Genomic DNA, 19,253 nt, shown 5'->3' with positions numbered 1-19,253 from the left:
AGCAAGACATATGCTCAACTGAATGCAGCGTGCAGAGGTGCTTTTATTGCTTATGTTCCCCCTTATTTAGCCTTGCCCTGGGCAGCCACCGCCTCCATAGCCTTCCGCACAGTCTCTTCATCGCCCAGGAACCGCATGGGTTTGGTGGGCTTCAGTGCCTGGTCCAGCTCATACACAATGGGGATTCCTGTAGGCAGGTTCAGCTCCATGATGGCTTGGTCTGACATCCCTGGACCAAAGGAACAACATCCTTGACCCTTCTGTCCCCAGCCCACCCATACAGCAGATCCCTTGGCCTTTGTGGACCACAGAACTGGGAACTAGGCCTTTTGACACTAACCTAGCCCTTGGAGGCTATAGAAATGTGCTTAAAAGGTCTGGGCAGAACCCAATTTGATGGGGCAGCAGTGGCAGGACAACTTTATTCTCCCTTGAGCAGCTGTGGTCTGTGGTGCCACAGTCTCAGTACAACATGAACTGGCCAAACCACAGTCGACAGTGGGGAAGAGCACTAGCTGTTTGGTTTCTAGCAGTTCAGAGCAGAGGAGACAGGGAGAAACCTGACCCTGCCTACTCCAGCAGCCCCCTCCGGGAATAGCAGCTCAACCTTTGGTATTGCCATCACCCCACCCCCATCTAAGACTACTGGAGAATGTTCTCTGGGGAGCCAGACACCCTCCATTCCCTCTGGGCTCTTGTCACTTGTATGCCTCTTCCAGAGCAGGCTCAGAGGCATGAAGGCTCAGAAGGGAAGGACAGAGGGTCACTCTCATTGGATCCAGTGTCTCCAGGGACTGGAGATCTGAGGTATGCCCTCCTCCTTTATTTTTGTGACCCCAGCCAGCCCCAAGGTCATCTAGAGATTAATGTTAAGGCCCTGGTGAAAAGACCATTAGTTAAGGCCCCTGCACAACCCACCTGTCAGCCCTTGCTCTTCAGTGGGGGCCCAGGGTCTTAATCAACTCCATTAACTCCATACCCATCTTTGGGTACTCTTAGTCTTTGCCTAGAGAAGTTGGGGGAGGGGGGGAGGATGGGACCCACTATGAGAGGAACCCTGAATTAAGAGGCAGGCAAGGTGGCACCTGATTCTAGCACTTAGTAGGCTGAGGCTGGGGACTGAGTTCAGGCCAGCCTAGGCTACACAGCAGAAACAAGGCTGGCACTAGGAGAAATGTCATGAGCTCCCCAGGGACTCATGGTTTTCCCAGAGTCCTGCAGCAAGCTAGGGCTTTTGAGTCCTGCCTTTTCCTAACTGGGCCAGATGCCACCACCAAATCTGTTCTGTTGAGTCAGCTCCTGACCCCACTTTCCTGGGCAGCCAGACTTAATAGATTAAAATGTGCAGAAATAGGAAAGTATCACTAGAACTAGATGCTTCTCAACCCTCTCCATTCAATCCACTTACAAACTCCCTCCCCACTTACAAACACCCCCACATACCCTGCACCTCTGTTTAACTAGCACACAGGAAGCCTTTGTTGTCACCCTATCCATCTGCCTCCTGAGCATGGACTTTACCTTCCAGGTGTTTGACGATGCCTCGCAGGCTATTCCCATGGGCTGCAATGAGCACTCGTTTGCCAGCCTTGATCTGGGGTGCAATTTCCTCATTCCAGAAGGGCAGGGCCCGGGCGATGGTGTCCTTCAGGCTCTCGCAGGTAGGCAGCTCTCCAGGCTTCAGGCCTGCATAGCGGCGCTCCTGAGAGAGGCAGAGACATTACTGTTCCCTGGGCAGGTGGGCCCCTACCCCAGGCTCCCAACCTGGAGCTCCTCCCAGCAGCTCACCTTGCTGATGGTGGTGTAGTAAGGGTGCTTCTCATCCATTGGTGGTGGTGGGATGTCAAAGGAGCGCCTCCAGATCTTCACCTGCTCCTCCCCATGTTTGGCTGCTGTCTCAGCCTTGTTGAGGCCCGTGAGGCCCCCATAGTGCCGTTCATTAAGGCGCCAGGTGCGCACCACAGGCAGCCACATTTGGTCTGTGCCATCCAGGATAGTCCAGAGGGTACGGATGGCCCGTTTCAGCACCGATGTGTAGCAGATGTCAAACTCCATCTTGGCATCCTTGATGGCCTGGGCTCCCCGCTTGGCCTCCTCAGCCCCCTTTTCACTCAGCTCTGCATCGAACCAACCACAAAATCGGTTCTCTTGGTTCCACGTGCTCTCACCATGACGGACCATTACTAGGCGGTGTGCAGCCATGGTGTAAGGGGACACAGGGGCTCCGGATGGGGACAGCTGCCTCCCTAGCACTCCAGCTTTATAACAGTCTTCCCAGCCCCCATTCCATGTAACTGCCAGTCAGCATTCCAGGAAGGACAGGCAGTGGCAGGTGGCCAGTAGCAGAGCTGCTGGGGGTGGGGAGGTACACACGACTGAACTTAAAAATAGCTTCACACAGCCATCAGCCCTGCTTGGGCTTAGGTGACAGGGCCTGGCTTGGTAGAGCTGCTGAGGCAGGGCCAGGGTGAAGGGCAGAAGTCAAGCCTAGGAGATCAGGACTGCCAGGACCAAAAGGTCTCCAGGAGAAGACTTCCTGGAGGCTTATTAGTGTTCCTCTGTGACTTTACCAGATCTGCCTGGCTCAGGCAGAAGCATAAACAAGTCCCAGCCCCACCCAGAGCACTGGTGGCTCACACCTGTAATCTTAGCTACTCGGAGGCTAAAAGCTGAGGATTGCAGTGCAACAAAGTCCAAAACTCCAGTTAACAACTAGAAAACTGGAAGTGGCACTGTGGCTCAAAGTGGTAGAGTGCTAGCTTTGAACAAAAGAGCTCAGGGACAGAACTCAGGTCCTGAGTTCAAGCTCCATGACTAATCAAAAACAAAACAAAATTCCAGCCCCTATTTTGGTCACTTCTTTGTTTGAATGTCTCACTTGTGATCTTCCTGCCTCCACCTGCAGAGTGCTGAGATTAGAAGCAGGTACCACCATACCTGGCCTCTTGGTCACTCTTAACACAGTAAGGAAACTGTTACAGAGGGAAGCCAAGGAGTGAGTGTGTGTGTGTCCCACGTACATAGCTCTGTGAGACTGTGTTTAAGGGTGTCTAAGTGTCTGCATTAAGAGCCTGCAGCACATATGTTGTATGCATGTGTGTACTGTCTTCAGGGCATGTGTTGCATACAAAATGTGTATGTGCTTAATGTTTGTTGCCAGGCAGATCTTCTGGGGACTTTGTTCTAGTTAGCCTGGCAGAGAATTACACATGGCTGGGGCGTGGGGGGTCATACTCATGCATCCAGATCTTTTCCTGGCCTTCTGCTCCTTCCCTCTGCACAAGGACCTTGCAGGGATGGAAGTAACTGGGAGCAAGGCCCCTCGATGGGCAAATGAAAGATCACTGTGGCAGAGCCAGAAAGCAGACTCAGGGCCATCCTTTTGGGAAAAAATATCTGCCCTGGTAGGAAACACCACCAAAGCAACAGCAGGGGCAAAGGCACAAACCACGCTTGGCTTCCAGAACAACCCACAGGCAGTATGGGTTCCCTCCTTTGGGTTCTGTTAAGATTTTGTTCTTATCTGAGTCTTTGCCCAAGCCAGGCTTACCTCACTTGGGAAAGACAGTAGAATTTATAGCTCTGATGGGCCTCCACCTCTAGGGCTAGAATGGAGTCCTGGGGATTGTCATGTGCATAGTAAACATAGCAGAACACCCAGAAATGGGCCAATCCACAGGATAGGCAACAAGGAGTTGAGCCCAGGACTTCCACATTTGGGTTCGGAGAACATAACCCCCTGCTATGCCTCAGGTAACAGCAAAGGGTGATTGGTAGGTGTGGCCTGATTTCACAAGAAGCCCTCTATACACACACCTACCCCTTCTGCCCCTTGCAGACCAAGAATCCTCACATACAGATTTGAGAGAACTTTTTGCAGGCCAAAGAAGCCACTGAGGCTGACAGGTAGAACCCATCTTTCCCAGCAGCCCCATGCAGGCCTCCCATCTCCCTATCCATTTTGTCTGAAGCTGTGTTCCTGATGTCATGGGCTACCTTTTGTGTTGTGACCACACCAGTAATGGAAACATTGGCCCAGCTAAACATAATGTGATGTGACAGTTCTGACCCACAGATTGTGGAGCACCAGATGAAGAGATGCACAGGCAGGACACACACACACACACACACACACACACACACACACACACACACACACACACACACACACACACACACACACACACACACACACACACACACACACACACACACACACACACACACACACACACACACACACACACACACACACACACACACTATAGTATCAGCATAAGATGACACAGAGATCAACGGAAAATTCAGAGTCCAAGAAAAATAACCTACATAGTAAATGATGATGATGATGATGCAGTGCTGGAGTTTGAACTCAGAGCCTCGTGTATGCTAGGCAGGAGCTCCACCAGTGGTGGCTAATTTGCAAAATGAATCTAATAGGAAAAGAGTATCTTTAATAAATTATGTGAGGACAACTAGGTAATGACCCCTTACCTCAAATCTATATAAAAATTACCTCAAGCCAAGCATTGGTGGCTCATGCCTGTACTATCATCTTTTTTGGGGGGTCTGGTCGTGGGGCCTGAACTCTGGGCCTGGGCGCTGTCCCTCAGCTCTTCAGCTCAAGACTAGCACTCTACCACCTGAGCCACAGCGCCACTTCCGGCTTTTTTCTTTTTGCTTATGTGGTGCTGAGGAATCGAACCCAGGGCCTCAGGCAAGCGCTCTACCACTGAGCCACCTTCCCAGCCCTGGTGGCTCATGCCTGTATCCTAGGTACCTCAGGAGGATGAAATCTGAGAATCACAGTTCAAAACCAGCTCACTCAGGCAGGAAAGTCCATGAGACTTTTTTTTTTTGACAGTCCTGGGGCTTGAACTCAAGGCCTAGACACACAAGATGCCAGGGGTTCATTTTCTCATAAGGAAAGGGGAGAGAAGACTAGATCTTCACATAAATCTTGAGATGACAATCCAAAGAGAGCCATAAGATTCTTGATCAATGTATGCTTTTGAAAAAGTATGAAATGAATGCTCATGCAAAATTGGTTTTATCTGGGCACAAAGAGTACAAAGTAGAATGTCTGTCTTCGGGGAAACAACAGAATACATGGGTGGTCATGTCAATAATCTCAACCAACACTAGGGAGACTGACACAGAGGACTGGACTGCAGGGCCAGCCTGGGCTACACAGAGATGGAAACTAGCCACTAGTCTGGTATGGTCTTTTCATAGCAAGAACCTATTTAAAAAAAAAAATAGCTGTAGGACATGCTAATAAAGGAAGGGGCAAGGGCCAACATGAGCTGGCCCAGAGCAGAGCAGCTAGAGGCTAGTTTTCATGTTCTCTATTTTCTACTGAAAGACTGTTTACTGAAAACCTCTTTAACAAAAGTGTGTAAAAAATAAAAAGAGCTGGGTGCCAATGGCTCATGCCTATAATCCTAGCTACTCAAGAGGCTGAGATATGAGGATCGTGGTTCATTGCCAGTCTTAGCAGGAAAGCCCATGAGACTCTTATCTCCAATCAACCACCAGAAAACTGAAAGTGGCGCTCAAAAGTGGCTCAAGTAGTACAGTGCTAGCCTTGAGCTGAAGAGCTCAGGGACAGCAGCGAGGCCCTGAGTTCAAGACTCACAACCGACAAAAAAAATTTAAAAAGACTTGGCTCATACAATTCTAGCTACTCAGGAGGCTGAGATCTGAGGATCACAGTTGAAAATAAGCCCAGGCAAGAAGGTCTGGGAGGCACTTGTTTCTAATTAACCACCAAAAAAAAGAGAGGCAAAAGTGGATCTGTGGCTCATATGGTAAAATGCCAGCCTTGACCAAAAGAGCTCAAAGATAACCCCCTTAGGTCCTGAGTTCAAATCCCAGATGTGGCAAAAATAAAGAAGGAAGAAATTTAAAAAAAAAAAAAAAAAGACTGCTCTATCCTCAAAAGAACAAAAACCAATAAAGCTCCATAGCAGAAGGGGAGGATGTATGGAGAGGAAGGAAGATGTCTGGAGGAACTAAACCACAATGTGTTAAATCTGCAACTGCAGTGACAAAACACCTGACACTAACAAAGGAGGAAAAATTCCTTTTGGCTCATGACTTCAGAGGTTCAGTCAGTGGTCACTTGGCTCCAGTGTTTCCAGGCCTGAGGTGAGACACAACATGGCAGAGGGGTCATGGTGGAACAGAGCTGCTGCTCATCTCATGGGGCCAGATAAAGCCAAAATGGACTGAAGACAGGTATCCCTTTCAAGGACAAACACTCAGTGACCAGTCCTTCAACTGGGCCCACTTCCTAGTTTCTACCACCTCCAATATTGCCATCAGATATACCATGCTCAACTATGCATCAAACCATGATGAGAAGGGAGCCCTAACAATCCAGTCATTCCCAAGCCCCACCTCTGGATATTGCACTGGGGCCAACCCTTCAACACATGAATTCTGGGGGAACATTTCACATCCAAACCATACCTGCCAGACCTACTAAAATGGCTAAATAGTAAAAACACTAAGTGCTGTCAGAGCCAGAGCAACTGCTTTAAAGAACATTTAATGAAGACAGGTGGTTCACTCTGCTGGTAACCTGCAATGTGTCTCTTCTTTGTAAACTTCAAGGCATATTTCCCTCATGACCCCAAAATCGTATGCTTTGCTATTGACTCAGAGGAAATGAAAATGTGTTTACACCAAATCTTACCCTCATGGATATAGCAACTTATGAATAATCATCAAAACCTGGAAACTAAGCCTCCATCAGCAGACTCGATTCACCATGAAGCATTTATAACCTACACTGATAGAGGAACTACTGCTGCCTCAGCAAACTGCATGACTTTCAAAGGCTTTGTGCTAAGGGGGCAGACAGTAATGCAGCTCAATCCCACATTTATGACAGAACCACTGGCTTGCAGGGTGGGAACATGTGACCATAACAGGACAGTGTAAGGTGATATCTATGGGACAGACTGTTGCATCCCAGTGATGGCAGAAGTGACAAGTTTTTGCATGAGATATGTTAAAAACCTATAAAACTACACACCCAGAGCCCTCTTTATTGCATGTTTATTTTTTTTTTTTTAATTTGTTGGTCGTGGGGCCTGGGCACTGTCTCTGAGCTCTTTTTGCTCAAGGCTAGTGCTCTACCACTTTGAGCCACAGCACCACTTCTGGTTTTCTGGTGGTTAATTGGAGATAAGAGTCTCACATCCTTTCCTGCCCAGGCTGGTTTCAAACCATGATCCTAAGATCTCAGCCTCCTGAGGAGCTAAGATTACAGGCATGAGCGACCAGCACCCGGTTTATTTTAAAATTGATAAGTGGTCAGAAGAGCCCTCACCTGACAAGGTGACCAAGTCCCAAAGGAGACCAGAGTGGGCTCCAGGTAGGCACAGCAAGGACCAGACTGTGCCTAAACATGTGGAACACACAAGATGATCCTCTCCAGCACTTCTGCCTCAGAGATGAGGAGTTGACCATGTCCAATCTGGCACCCATCAGCAGGAAATAGTGAGACAGGAAATGGCTTGGATGGGGGGCCCAGGAGAGTGTGTACTGAAGTTGGCAGGGTGGCAGGAATGGTAGCGGCCTGGGGCAGTGCTTGGAACTGCATCATTTGGGTTTGGAAACTGCTGCAAAGCTAGGTAGAGCTGCTGCCAGAGAGGCAAGGCATGACTTTGTCCTTAAAGGCAAAAGAAGAGTCTGGCTGGGGACTGCAATGCTGGACTGGCCTGCAGAGGGCCTGAAGATGCTGACACACACCCCTCAGCACCCCTATGAAGATGTCACAAGGCCAGAATGACCTCCTCCACCTCACAGTACAAGCATGGGGTAGGGATGCCTGCTTCCCTTCCAGGCACTTCTAGTGGGATGCTCTGCAGGAGCCTCCAAGGCATCTCAACTGAACAAATGCGCACACCAGGACCGTAGGCTCTGCCATAGCTCCGGATGTGGGTACTGCTCAGAGCCCTTACCAGGCTAGGACCCTGAGGCATGGGGAGGCTAAAGCTGACCCCGAGCCACACAGCTATGAGGCTGGCTAGGCAGGGCCCACCTCACCAAAGCCCCTGCAGTGAACCCCTCTGCTGGCAGAGATGAGGACGTGGGACGTAGCCAAGCATCTAGCAGTCCCTCATTTCTTACCTGTGGGGACACCACAGGATCAGGCGTTTCTCTGCTCAGGGGGAAGGTACTCAAGGCCAAGGTGTCGGAAGATATCTTCCTCAGAAGCAACATGGAAAATCGTCTTCTGCAACAAGACCCACAGTCTACTGGGACACCCAGTGCCCTCCCCCTGAACCCTCCTGTCTGCATATGTGCAGGGCACCAGCCAGACAGTTTTACTGTGGACAGGGGGGACCGGGAGGCAGAAAGCAGGGACCTTTGCTATGACAGGGTACCCTTGTAGTTTCAACATTTTGCAGGAGTTGAGACCCTGATCTGGGCTCTGTGGGTTCTAGGATGGAGGGATCTGGGCCATTTCTGGGGCCAGGAAGCAGGGTAGTTCTTGTCAGCATACCTTCTCTGGGTCAAACAGCCCATGGCTGTTCAGACATAGTCCTTTCTCCTTGCGGCTGAAACGGCGCAGCTCCCGCTCAAAAAGCTAGGGGGAAATGACTGCTCTGAGTCAAGGTAACCTACCCTGGCCTTGAACAGCTCCAGTAATAGCCCAGACCTACCTGAGAGCCAGTCCAGCCAAGGAGAGCAAAAGGGAACTGACTGCTGGGGGCAACCACCAGATCTACCCTCACGGCTTTCCAGGCACTCCAGGACTCCAGGACTCCCTCAGCAGCCCCTGGAGGTTGTGGCAGGCGGAAAATGCAGAAACTTCTCTCAAAGGCATCCATGGTGTGTTTCTGCTGGGCCAGGTATGTGAGGTCCCCCAAGTGGCTGGGATGGTGCTGGTGATACAGGACAAGGCCCTGCAGGGAGAGGCAGTTGTGTGCCAGGTATCACCACAGTGCCAGGAGGACAGAAGGCGAGTCCGTGGCCACCCCTGGTCTGGGGCACTGAGGGCCTCACCTGGCTCTGCAGGTGGTGCAGTAGTCTGGGCAGCAGCCCCACCTCCTGGCCCTGCTCGGGGTGGGTGATGAGGAAGTCCACATCATGGCCCAGCATCTTCCCTCTGAGGGGAGACAGTATGATTCCCACTTCCGCCTTGGGCTGTTTCCTTCAGGTAGTAAGAAGGCCACCAGTGTTCAAGGCTCTGGTTCCTACCCTGGGGAGGGACCTGGAGTCAAGGAAGAAGGGCATGTTGGGCTCCCTTACCTCCGGAAGCCACCGGTGAGTGTGACAGTGGCCCCAGGCAGGATCTGTCCCACGGCTGCCTCCACCAGCTCCTGCAGGGCCTCAGCATCAGACCGCCCAACTGGGGTGCTCAGGTCCTGGTGGTGCTGCAGTCCTGTGGGTAGCACAACCCTCCTGACTCTCTCAGCCTGCCCTCCCCACTTGGCCCCACACCTCAGCTGAGCCCCAGATGCTACAGCAACACCAAAAAAGGGCTCCAGTAATTCTGATTGCAGGGGGAAGATGTCAGGAAGTCCACCCGCCTACAGCCAAGACCCCCCCCCCCAATACTTCCTGCCACTCAGGGAACCCGCAGATCCATGCAGTACAAAGGGCTTTAATTTGTGGAAACTTCTTGCCCAGGTGGCTCTGGGGAAGCTCAGGGCCAGTCTTCCCTTGAGCTCACCTGCTTTCTGCTGCTGGGTCAGTCTCTGGGGCTGCTCTCGGAGCTCATCTAGGGTTCGAAGCCCTTCAAGGTACCACCGGTTGGCAGTCTTCACCCCCACCCCAAAGATCTGGGTGAAGAGCTGTATGAAGGAAGGAAGCACTGGGTCAGGAGCAAATTTCTCAGGGGACACACATTGTAGCTTTTGTGCCCAAGGCAGAGGGCAAAGACTCCGACCCAGAGTCCAGCCTGTGCAACACTTTCTCAAAGGAGTGAATTCACACAATCTGTGAACAGCCCAAGGTGGGAAGGGGCTCTACTACCCGCCTGCCAAAAGCCTACAGTAAGCTACTTTCTAATCACAACACAAAAGTCCCTTCTCCATGCTCATACAGGCCAAGCCTGTGCTTTTAACAGAACCAACATTTTCTTAATTCATCAACTCAGCAGGCTCTCAGGTCACTGGGAAAACTATGCCTTTCACACTGATAGTAGCTGGAACTTACTGCTGTAGTTCTCAAAAACAAGGTGTCTATCAGCAAGAGGATTGTTTCTGCAGAAATGCTGAAAGGGCTGGATAGGCCTACTCAAGGCTTCAACTTGGCAAGTATGGGGTGGCAAGTCTCCCACATGTAGTAGGTGGGAGGAGGAGGACCCAGTTGCCAACTGGTCCAGGGGAACCCAGGACCAAGCATGTCGCCTGCCCTGGCCTATGGGCCTGAGACTCTTCACAGAAACTTTGGAATGAGACTGAGGCCAGCTCACAGTCGTGGAGGCTGCACACATGGTCTAAACCCTCTGTGATTGGGTCTCCTACCAGTGGAAGGCACTGATGTGCGTCACAAGAGGATGGAGCTGGTGTACAGAGAGGCAGAGGGGATAAACAGCCACAGCCTTTCAATTTCTAGACATCTTTCCCTTGATTCTCTGGACCCAGAGCACAAGGCAGGCCACTGACACAGTAACCAACAGATACTGAGTTTAAAAATGCACTGGTGAGCCAAGTGCCAGTGGCTCACATCTGGAAGCCTCGCTACTCAGGTTGAGATCTGAGGATCATGGTTCAGAGCCAGCCCAGGCAGGAAAGGCCGTGAAACTCTATCTCCAATAAACTACAAGAAACCGGAAGTGGCACTGTGACTCAAGTGGTAGAGCTCTAGATTTGAGCACCGAGAGGCTCAGAGTCAGATACCAGGCCGAGTTCAAGCCCCAGGACAGGCAAAAAAAAAAAAAAAAATGCACTCGTGGCTCACACCTATAATCCTAACTTACTCAGGAAACTGAGATCCAGAGGGCTAAAATTCAAGGCCAGCCTGGGCAGAAAAGTTCACTAGACTCCATCTCCAAAATAACCAACAAAAAACAAGACTGGAAGTATGACTTAAGTGGTACAGTGCCAATCTAGCAAGCATGAGACTCTGAGTTCATGGCCCCGTACTGCAATAGCAACAATTGATAACAATAATAAACCAGGAAAAAACAGGACTGGAGATGTGGCTCAAGAGGTAGAGCGTCAGACTAGCAAGCACTAGGTCCTGAATTTAATCCTCAGTAAGATGAATGCCAAGATTGTGGTGTATACCTATAATTCTAACACTCAGAAGGCTGAGGCAGGAGAATCATGTTTGAGGCTAGCTTGGGCTACCAAGTAAACTGTCTTTAAAAAAATGATTAAGATGGGGAGGGAAGGGATGGTAGGGGAAAAACAAAGGAGAAGGTAACAATGCTCAATAGGAAATGTACTCATTACCTTACTCATTAATTGTAACCCCTCTGTACAGTCATTTTACAATAAAAAATAAAAAAACGATTAAGAAAATAATCAGCTTCACAATTATATTGCTTATGAAACAATTTCCTTGATTACTAATATAACTTTCTGTTTCCTTGATTACTAATATAACTTTCTGCTAGCCTGGATACATCTGGTGACTTTGGAATTCCCAGAAGGAGGGCAGGATGGAGGACAGGGATACCAAGGCTCCAGCATCAGTCAGTTCTTCTCCATCCCCTGCCCAGCAGACCCTCACTGGGGCTGGAGCTGGAACTGAGGGGGAAACCACTCACCTACCTATGTCAACATTGAGATCACTTCATCTCAACACCCATGTTGCTTTACTCAGCAGACAGCCTGCCCCAGGCCCCAGGCCCCAGGCCCCATGCCCAAAAATACATCATACATGGCTTGCAGCTAACTCTTCCAAGACTTACCCGTCAATACTGACAAGGTTCTGGGCAATCTCCCACAGTATCATGGCCTTGCCTGTGATAATCCCCACCAAAAATTCAAAGTACCTGAGTTACTATTCACTGGCAGAAAATTCCTTCTATTGTCTAGCCTCAGTCCCTCCTGCTGCAGGAAACTTATTCTCTCCCCTGAGCCCCTTTCCCTTGGAAAGGAGGATATTTATGGGAACAAAAATGTGAAATCAGAAACATCCTTGCTAAAAAGCAAACATCTTTCCCTCTCTCAAGTTTTGCAGTTTACTACAAACTTTGCTGAAGGCCATTGGCAACCTTGAGGCTTATCACAAGCTGTACTGAGTTGCTATATTTATTAGTCAGGAGCTTGTAAGAGACCGTGAGACTCCTATCTCCAATAAACCACCAGAAAACCGGAAGTGGCGCTGTAGCTCAAGTGGTAGAGTGCTCGCCTTGAGCTGAAGAGCTGAGGGACAGCTCCCAGGCCTAGAGTTCAAGCCCCACGACCGACAAAAAAAAATCACTTCTGTAAAGAAAATTTCAGGGTACCCCCCAACCATGTGAATGAGTTTCTAATGTTTTGAGAACCAGGGGAATAAATTCTTATGTTTTGAGATTTAAAATATACTATCCCTTCCCAAGGTTATGTTTTGACTTCTGTAAGCCAAGGATACGTTTTGACTTTTTGTAATAATGTCAATAGCATTCATAGTATTGACCATGCTGACTAAGTCAAAATTATGTTTTGCCTATGCTCTTGTGACTCAGCCTATGTTTTCCTTCCGTAAGCTTGCTTGCTTGCTTGGGTAAACATGACCTGTGTGAAACCCCTTCCTATAAAAATCCCCCATGAAAAGCAAGTGGGGCTGCTCTCTAGCTCTGTGAGCTAGGGACAGATACCACATGGCTAATAAAAAGGCTTCCAGCCAGTGTGACTGAATGCTGTTGACTCCTTTCACCGATTGTGGGTTCAAGCCCCAGTGGTCCTGGGAAGTTTTTTTTATTACCTTGCCCTCCCAAGAAGCCACACAATACCAACTATACCAACTACCTCAACACATATCTGATGACCTGACACCTCCAGCTACAAACCAGGTGTCAGAAAGGTGTCAGAGTAGACAAAACCATGGCATCCAGAGGGCTGGGCTGGTATGAAGACTAGCCTTCATACCAGATTAGCAAGCACACAGAGAAAAAAGATACAAGCAAGGCAGGCCTATAGCACCAGGATAGCAGCCTGACACACACACACACACACACACACACACACACACACACACACACACACACACACACACACACACACACACACACACACCCCACCCCCACCCCCCCCACCCCCCCACCCCCCCACCACCCCCCCCACCCCCCCACCCCCCCCACCCCCACCCCCCACCACCACCACCCCCACCACCCCCACCACCACCACCCCCCCCCCCACCACCACCACCACCACCCCCACCCCCACCCCCACCACCCCCACCCCCACCCCCACCCCCACCACCACCACCACCACCAGGATAGCCTACACACACACACACACACTCACACACAGAGATGTCATACTGCACCCCCCAAAAAAACCACATTTTGCTGTGTGCTGTTTAGCATACATGACAATAGCCCCTCAAGAAAAGGTGGCTCAAAAATAGGAGCTGGAGCCTGGTGCTGGTGGCTCACACCTGTAATCCTAACTACACAGGAGGCTGAGATCTGAGATCTGAGATCACAGTTCAAAACCAGCACAGGCAAGAAACTCTGTGAGACTTTTTTTTTTTTTTTTGTCGGTCGTGGGGCTTGAACTCTGGGCCTGGGCGCTGTCCCTCAGCTCTTCAGCTCAAGGCGAGTGCTCTACCACTTGAGCTACAGCGCCACTTCCGGTTTTCTGGTGGTTTATTGGAGATAGGAGTCTCACAGTCTCTCCTGCCCGGTCTGGCTTTGAACCACGATCCTCAGATCTCAGCCTCCTGAGTAGCTAGGATTACAGGTGTGAGCCACCAGCGCCCGGCTCTCTGTGAGACTCTTATCTCCAATTAACTACCAGAAAACTGGAAGTGGGGCTGTAGGTCAAGAGGTAGAACGCTCGCTTTGAGCTGAAGAGATGAGGGACAGCGCCCAGGCCCAGAGTTCAAGCCCTACATCCAACAACAACAACAAAAAATAGGAGCTAGGTGCTGGTGGCTCATGCTTGTAATCCTAGCTACTCAAGAGGCTGAGATTTGAGGATCACAGAAGCCAGCACAGGCAAGAAAGTCCTTTAGACTATTATCTCTAACTTTTTTTTTTTTTTTTTTTTGGTCAGTCACGGGGCTTGAACTCTGGGCCTGAGTGCTGTTCCTCATCTCTTCAGCTCAAGGCTACCACTTGAGCCACAGCACCACTTCCCGTTTTCTGGTGGTTTATTGGAGATAAGAGTCTTACAGGGGCTGGGAAGGTGGCTCAGTGGTAGAGCACTTGCCTTGCATGCATGAGGCCCTGGGTTCCATTCCTCAGCACCACATAAGCAAAAAGAAAAAAGCTAGAAGTGGTGCTGTGGCTCAAGTGGTAGAGCGCCAGCCTTGAGCTGAAGAGCTGAGGGACAGCGCCCAGGCCCAGAGTTCAGGCCCCATGAACGGACCCCCCCCCCAAAAAAAAAAAACAGAGTCTCACAGACTTTCCTGCCCTGGCCGGCTTTGAACCATGATCCTCAGATCTCAGCCTCCTGAGTAGTTAGGATTATAGGCATGAGCCACCGGCACCCAGCTTACCTAACGTTGGAAGTGGAGCTGTGATTCCAGTAGTATAGCACTAGCCTTGAGCAAAACAGGGACAACATCCAAGTCCTGAGTTCAAGCTCCAGGTCTCTCTCCTTCTCTCTTGCTCTCTCTCTCTCTCTCTCTCAGACAGACAGACAGACACACTAATAGTCTAGTGAAAACAGATGGTGCTGAATGATCCAGAAAATTCCCTGTGCTCAAAACAGGCTGCCTGTCTCCATATGGCAGCCTGTACCTATCAGGTATTGGATTAGCTGCCATTTCCTCAGAGACCTCTCTAACCCCAGGGTTAACTGCTCCTGCTGGCTTCCCAAAACATTTCCTGAACTGGGAGGTACATACCCACCAGGGTCCTAGACCTGCCTTCGTACCTTCATGGTCTGGTACCTCTCTGAGCAGCGAATTTTCTCCACCTCCTCACATGCCCCATGTTCCAGCAGCTCCTAAGGAAGAGCACAAAGCAAAATCCTAAGCCTAGAAGAATTAAAGAGAACAGTCAGGTCAGGGCTGGGACCTGAGGAGGGAGAATGCCCTCTACACCCTGAAGAAAGGGCTCTGTGCTGCCAGAATCCAGTGGGATCTGGTGAAGAAGCCAATACTTAGGGAGGTGACCAGGAGCTGGTGCCATAGCAGGGGTGAAATCCCCTCAGGACTACAGTTGCAGTAACTGAGGACTTGATAGTATAAGTCAACTTTCAGACAACTAACATATACTAGGATATATAGTGTTTGCTTTGCAGAATGTGTAAGACTTCATCTAAAGGGGTAGCTGAACATGTCAGAGCCTCAAAAGACATATACTCCAGGTGCTTTTTCCTGCCACTGTGGACAGTGTAGAATAGTGAGTGTGGTAGGACACCAATGCTAATAAGGCACTATACCAAGGCTCTCAGCCACCAACTCACACACAAGGAATCTGTGTGATGGCTTGTGTGTCCAAACTGTCATACCACACACCTCCTGCCGCCCCTCATGAACCAGGCCTCCCCATATCCCACCCACTCACCCCATTCACCATGGCAGGCACCTACCCGGACCACCCTTGAAGAATGTTCTCCAAAGTAGGGTAGCCCCTGCAGCTGCCTCAGGGATGTGACAGGGGAGGGCAGGGCCCTGAGCACTGCAGATGCTCTTTGGAAGGAGAGGCACCGACCCTCACTGCCTTCAAAGACTGCTGCCTCTGCCAGTATATCCAGGGCCTCCTGCAGGGAGAGGTTTGGTTAAGACACAGGCTGAGCAGGGTGCCTTGCTCTAACCTATCAACAGCCACCCAGCCATATCCATGGTCCCAGCTGCTATGACCTCCTAAAAGATGCAGCTCACCGAAAGGGTAGTGTTGTGATGTGTGAGAGGCGTGGGGCGCTGACAGGCATAGGATGGAATCCACTCTGGGCTCAGGGGCCCCTTCCTGGGCTCAGCCACCTGAGGAACGGTAATGTAGACATCATCACAGGCTGCAAGACAGGACAGCTAGGTGACACATAAATGCTTGTCTCTCCTGAGCATCCACCTGGCCCCTCTGAACTTAAAGGACACAAGTAGGAAACTCAGAGGGCAACAAAACCATGAGAGGCATAAACATGGGAGGCACTGCTCTGAATAGGTTGAGATGGCACTCTTCATGCCCAAGCAGAAGCAACCCATGGAACACACTGCCTGCCATTGTATATTCGACTTAGTATTTATAGCTCTTCCAACCTTCACAACCCCAGAGGATTGGAAGCATGCTTCTGTGACTGGGCTAACAGATGAAACCAGGACTAAGGACAAGGCAGCTTGGCTTCTGGCCATCCTAAGAAGGAGCTCTTGCTGACCAACAGGTCATCCCAAGTACTCCAGAAGAAAAGTCTGAAGATGCTAAAAAAAAAAAAAAACAAGTACAGCCTAGCCAGATGTGGTGGCTCAAGCCTATAATCTGAGCTACTTGGGAGACAGAGATCAGGGTAGCACAGTTCAAGACCAGCCAGGCATAAAATTTTGTGGGACTGACGAGCACTAGTGACTCATGCCTATAATTCCAGCTACTCAGGAGCCTGAGATCTGAGGACTGCGGTTTGAAGCCAGCCCAGGCAGGAAATTCTGTGAGACTCTTTATCTCACAGTGAGTGGTTAACTAGAAGTGGAGAGCTTTGACTCAAAGTGGTAGATCTCTAGCCTTGAGGGAGAAAACAAAACCTCAGGCCCTGAGTTCAAGCCTCATGATGACTGGGCACAGTGGCACAGGAAGCACAAATAGAACAACTGCAGCCCAGACTGGCCTGAGCATAAAGCAAGACCCAACCTAGAAAATAATAAAGGCAAAAAGGGGCTGGAGGGGCTGGGAAGGTGGCTCAGTGGTAGAGTGCTTGCCTTGCATGCATGAGGCCCTGGGTTCCATTCCTCAGCACCACATAAGCAAAAAGAAAAAAGCCGGAAGTGGCGCTGTGGCTCAAGTGATAAAGTGCTAGCCTTGAGCTGAAGAGCTGAGGGACAGCGCCCAGGCCCAGAGTTCAGACCCCATGACTGGACCCCCCCCCGAAAAAAGGGAGCTGGAGGGGTGGTTCAAATGGTAGAGCACCTGCCTAGCAAGCATGATGGCCTGAACTCAGAACATCAATGTACACACACACACACACTAGTGGACCCTACGTAGTGAGGACAGGTGTTGGGATGGCCTAGTCTCTAAGCTCTTGCTGTAGCCCCTCTACTTGCTCTTCAGGGACCCAGAGGTTAGGGGAGCTCTCTCATTATCCTCCTCTCCCTTCCCTTTCCCCTCCCCTCCGGAGGACAATGAAACAATGCTTCCCATCACACCTCCACTGAGTTGGGCAGCACAGGCTCACCTCTAGGCGGTGCCGGAACTCCACAGGGACAGGCTGCCCAGCTTCCATGCTCTCTGTGAACCAGGTGATGTCCAGCAGAGCAGGGTGGGGGCCATCTGGACAAGTAGTAGCTACATGCTCCTGCCAGCAGATGGCCTCCTCTGCCGAGGTCTGCTCCATCACCACGTGGGTCACCTCAGAGCTGGGGGGAGGGAAAGAAGGGAGAAACCCAGGCCCCATCCTGTTCTGCTCCATACATCCAAGCCTTTGTTCCTGCTATGCCCCTCTGCATGGTGATATTTTCCAAATGTCACCTCTTCCAGAGAGTCTTCCAGGCATCTCCCCCTGATGCAAGGAACAACTCTCACAATTGTAGTTCTGGGTTCCAGATATTCACAAGTCACCTGTTAACTTTCCATTCCACAGAACAGAATTCCTTACAGGTGGGGGAAAAGGTGGTGCTCATCTTGGTGCTGGGGTTTAAGCACAGATGCCCAAGCCTTCCTGCATTATCCTGAACCCATTCCTGCACATGGTTGGGCAAACCCAGTCTATATTTCCTCCTACATAAAGTTAGGTAACCCAGCTATCTTTGTAGAGCTGTTATAAAAATGCAGTGCTGCCAGGTGCTGGTGGCTCACACCTGTAATCCTAGCTACTCAGAAAGCTGAGATCTGAAGATCGTGGTTCAAAGCCAGCCTGGACAATAAGATCTGAGAGACTCATTCCCTATTAACTATCAGAAAACCGGAAGTGGTGCTGTGGCTCAAGTGATAAAGCACTAGTCTTGAGCTGAATAGCTGAGGGACAGCGCCCAGGCCCAGAGTTCAAGCCCCATCACCAACACAAACACACACACACACACACACACACACAAAGCTAGGCCAGGTATTCAGAAGACTGAGATCTGAGGATCGTGATTTGAAGCCTGCTCAGGCAGGAAAGTCCGTGAGATTCTTAAGAGTATATTCAATTAATCACCCCCAAAAGCCAAAAGTACAGCTATAGCTCAAGTGCAGAGTCTTAGTAACCCTAAGTGGAGAAGCTCAGGAGCAGCGCGGGGCTGAGTTCAAGCCCCAGGACCAACACCAAAAAATAAAAAAAATAAAAAAACGGTAAATGAGCTAACGTAAGTCCTCTTGCTCTCCCGATCTCAGCTTCTGTCTGCCCGGGTATTGTCTTTCTGGGGTTCTGTCCCTCCAGGAAAGATGATAACTTGTGCCCACTGTTGCGAGACTCCGGAGGATCAGGTGGCAACAAGCTACTCCTCCCACGCTGCCCCGACCCTGCTCGCCTCTTTGAAATGCCCCTGGCGCCATTCTCGGCAAAGCCACAGCCGTTCCGGCGTTTCCTAACACCCCACGTTGCGGAAGTGCGGCTCCGGGCTGGAGAAGTCACGTGACGGCGAAGGCGCCAGGGGCAACTGCGAACCCCAAACCTCTGGGCGCTGCCGCTGTCCCGTCTGGGTCTCCGCGTCTCCGAGATCAAGGGGTCCCACACGGGGTCAGCCCAGCCCCCCGCGAAGCAGGCGTCCCGCCAACGCGGGCAGCCTCCGGCCCCGCGCGGGCCACACACCTGAAGGCGTCGAGGACGCGGAAGCCTTTGGACCGGGCCAGGCGCGTGAGGAAGGCCCGGCGGCTGCGGCCCATCCTGCGCTCGGCCAGGTAGACGGCGACGCCGGGGAAGCGGCCCGAGGGCGGCGCGAGGGCGGGGGCCGCGAGGGCTCGCGCGCGCCGGCGGTGCGGGAGCATCCGGGCGCAGCCTGGCGGGGCCGGGAGACGGAAGGCGGGGAGAAAATGCCGGGAAGGAGGAAGGAGAGCGGAG

At 51.0% G+C, this 19,253-nt stretch overlaps 2 protein-coding genes across 5 annotated transcripts; both read right to left on the bottom strand.

Moving 5' to 3' along the window:
• Positions 1-23: 23 nt before the first annotated feature.
• Pgam2 (phosphoglycerate mutase 2) lies at positions 24-8,227 on the bottom strand. Of its 2 annotated transcripts, XM_070014582.1 has the most exons (4): positions 8,143-8,227; positions 1,789-2,117; positions 1,522-1,702; positions 24-229 (listed from the first exon to the last, which is right to left on the bottom strand). In XM_070014582.1, the coding sequence occupies exons 2-4, from the start codon at positions 2,053-2,055 to the stop codon at positions 63-65; spliced, it is 615 nt and encodes a 204-aa protein (XP_069870683.1). In that variant the 5' UTR covers positions 2,056-2,117; positions 8,143-8,227; the 3' UTR covers positions 24-62. The 2 variants fall into 2 exon arrangements, with proteins under 2 accessions (XP_069870683.1, XP_069870682.1); XM_070014581.1 differs by lacking the exon at positions 8,143-8,227 and having other exon boundaries at positions 1,789-2,307.
• On the bottom strand, positions 8,162-19,180 carry Polm (DNA polymerase mu). 3 transcript variants are annotated; one of them, XM_070014574.1, is made up of 11 exons: positions 19,005-19,180; positions 17,451-17,631; positions 15,952-16,050; positions 15,660-15,830; positions 15,000-15,071; positions 9,692-9,812; positions 9,268-9,400; positions 9,022-9,169; positions 8,679-8,921; positions 8,519-8,602; positions 8,162-8,248 (listed from the first exon to the last, which is right to left on the bottom strand). In XM_070014574.1, the coding sequence occupies exons 1-11, from the start codon at positions 19,178-19,180 to the stop codon at positions 8,162-8,164; spliced, it is 1,515 nt and encodes a 504-aa protein (XP_069870675.1). The 3 variants fall into 3 exon arrangements, with proteins under 3 accessions (XP_069870675.1, XP_069870677.1, XP_069870678.1); XM_070014576.1 differs by having other exon boundaries at positions 8,162-8,245; XM_070014577.1 differs by having other exon boundaries at positions 9,022-9,124.
• Positions 19,181-19,253: the final 73 nt, after the last annotated feature.

This window comes from Dipodomys merriami, unplaced genomic scaffold (genome assembly GCF_024711535.1).
Source record: "Dipodomys merriami isolate MVZ:Mamm:240054 unplaced genomic scaffold, mDipMer1.0.p SCAF_98, whole genome shotgun sequence".
Classification (NCBI taxonomy): domain Eukaryota; kingdom Metazoa; phylum Chordata; class Mammalia; order Rodentia; family Heteromyidae; genus Dipodomys; species Dipodomys merriami.
Note: the sequence above shows the minus strand (reverse complement) of the source record. Positions and strands in the feature narration are given on the sequence as shown.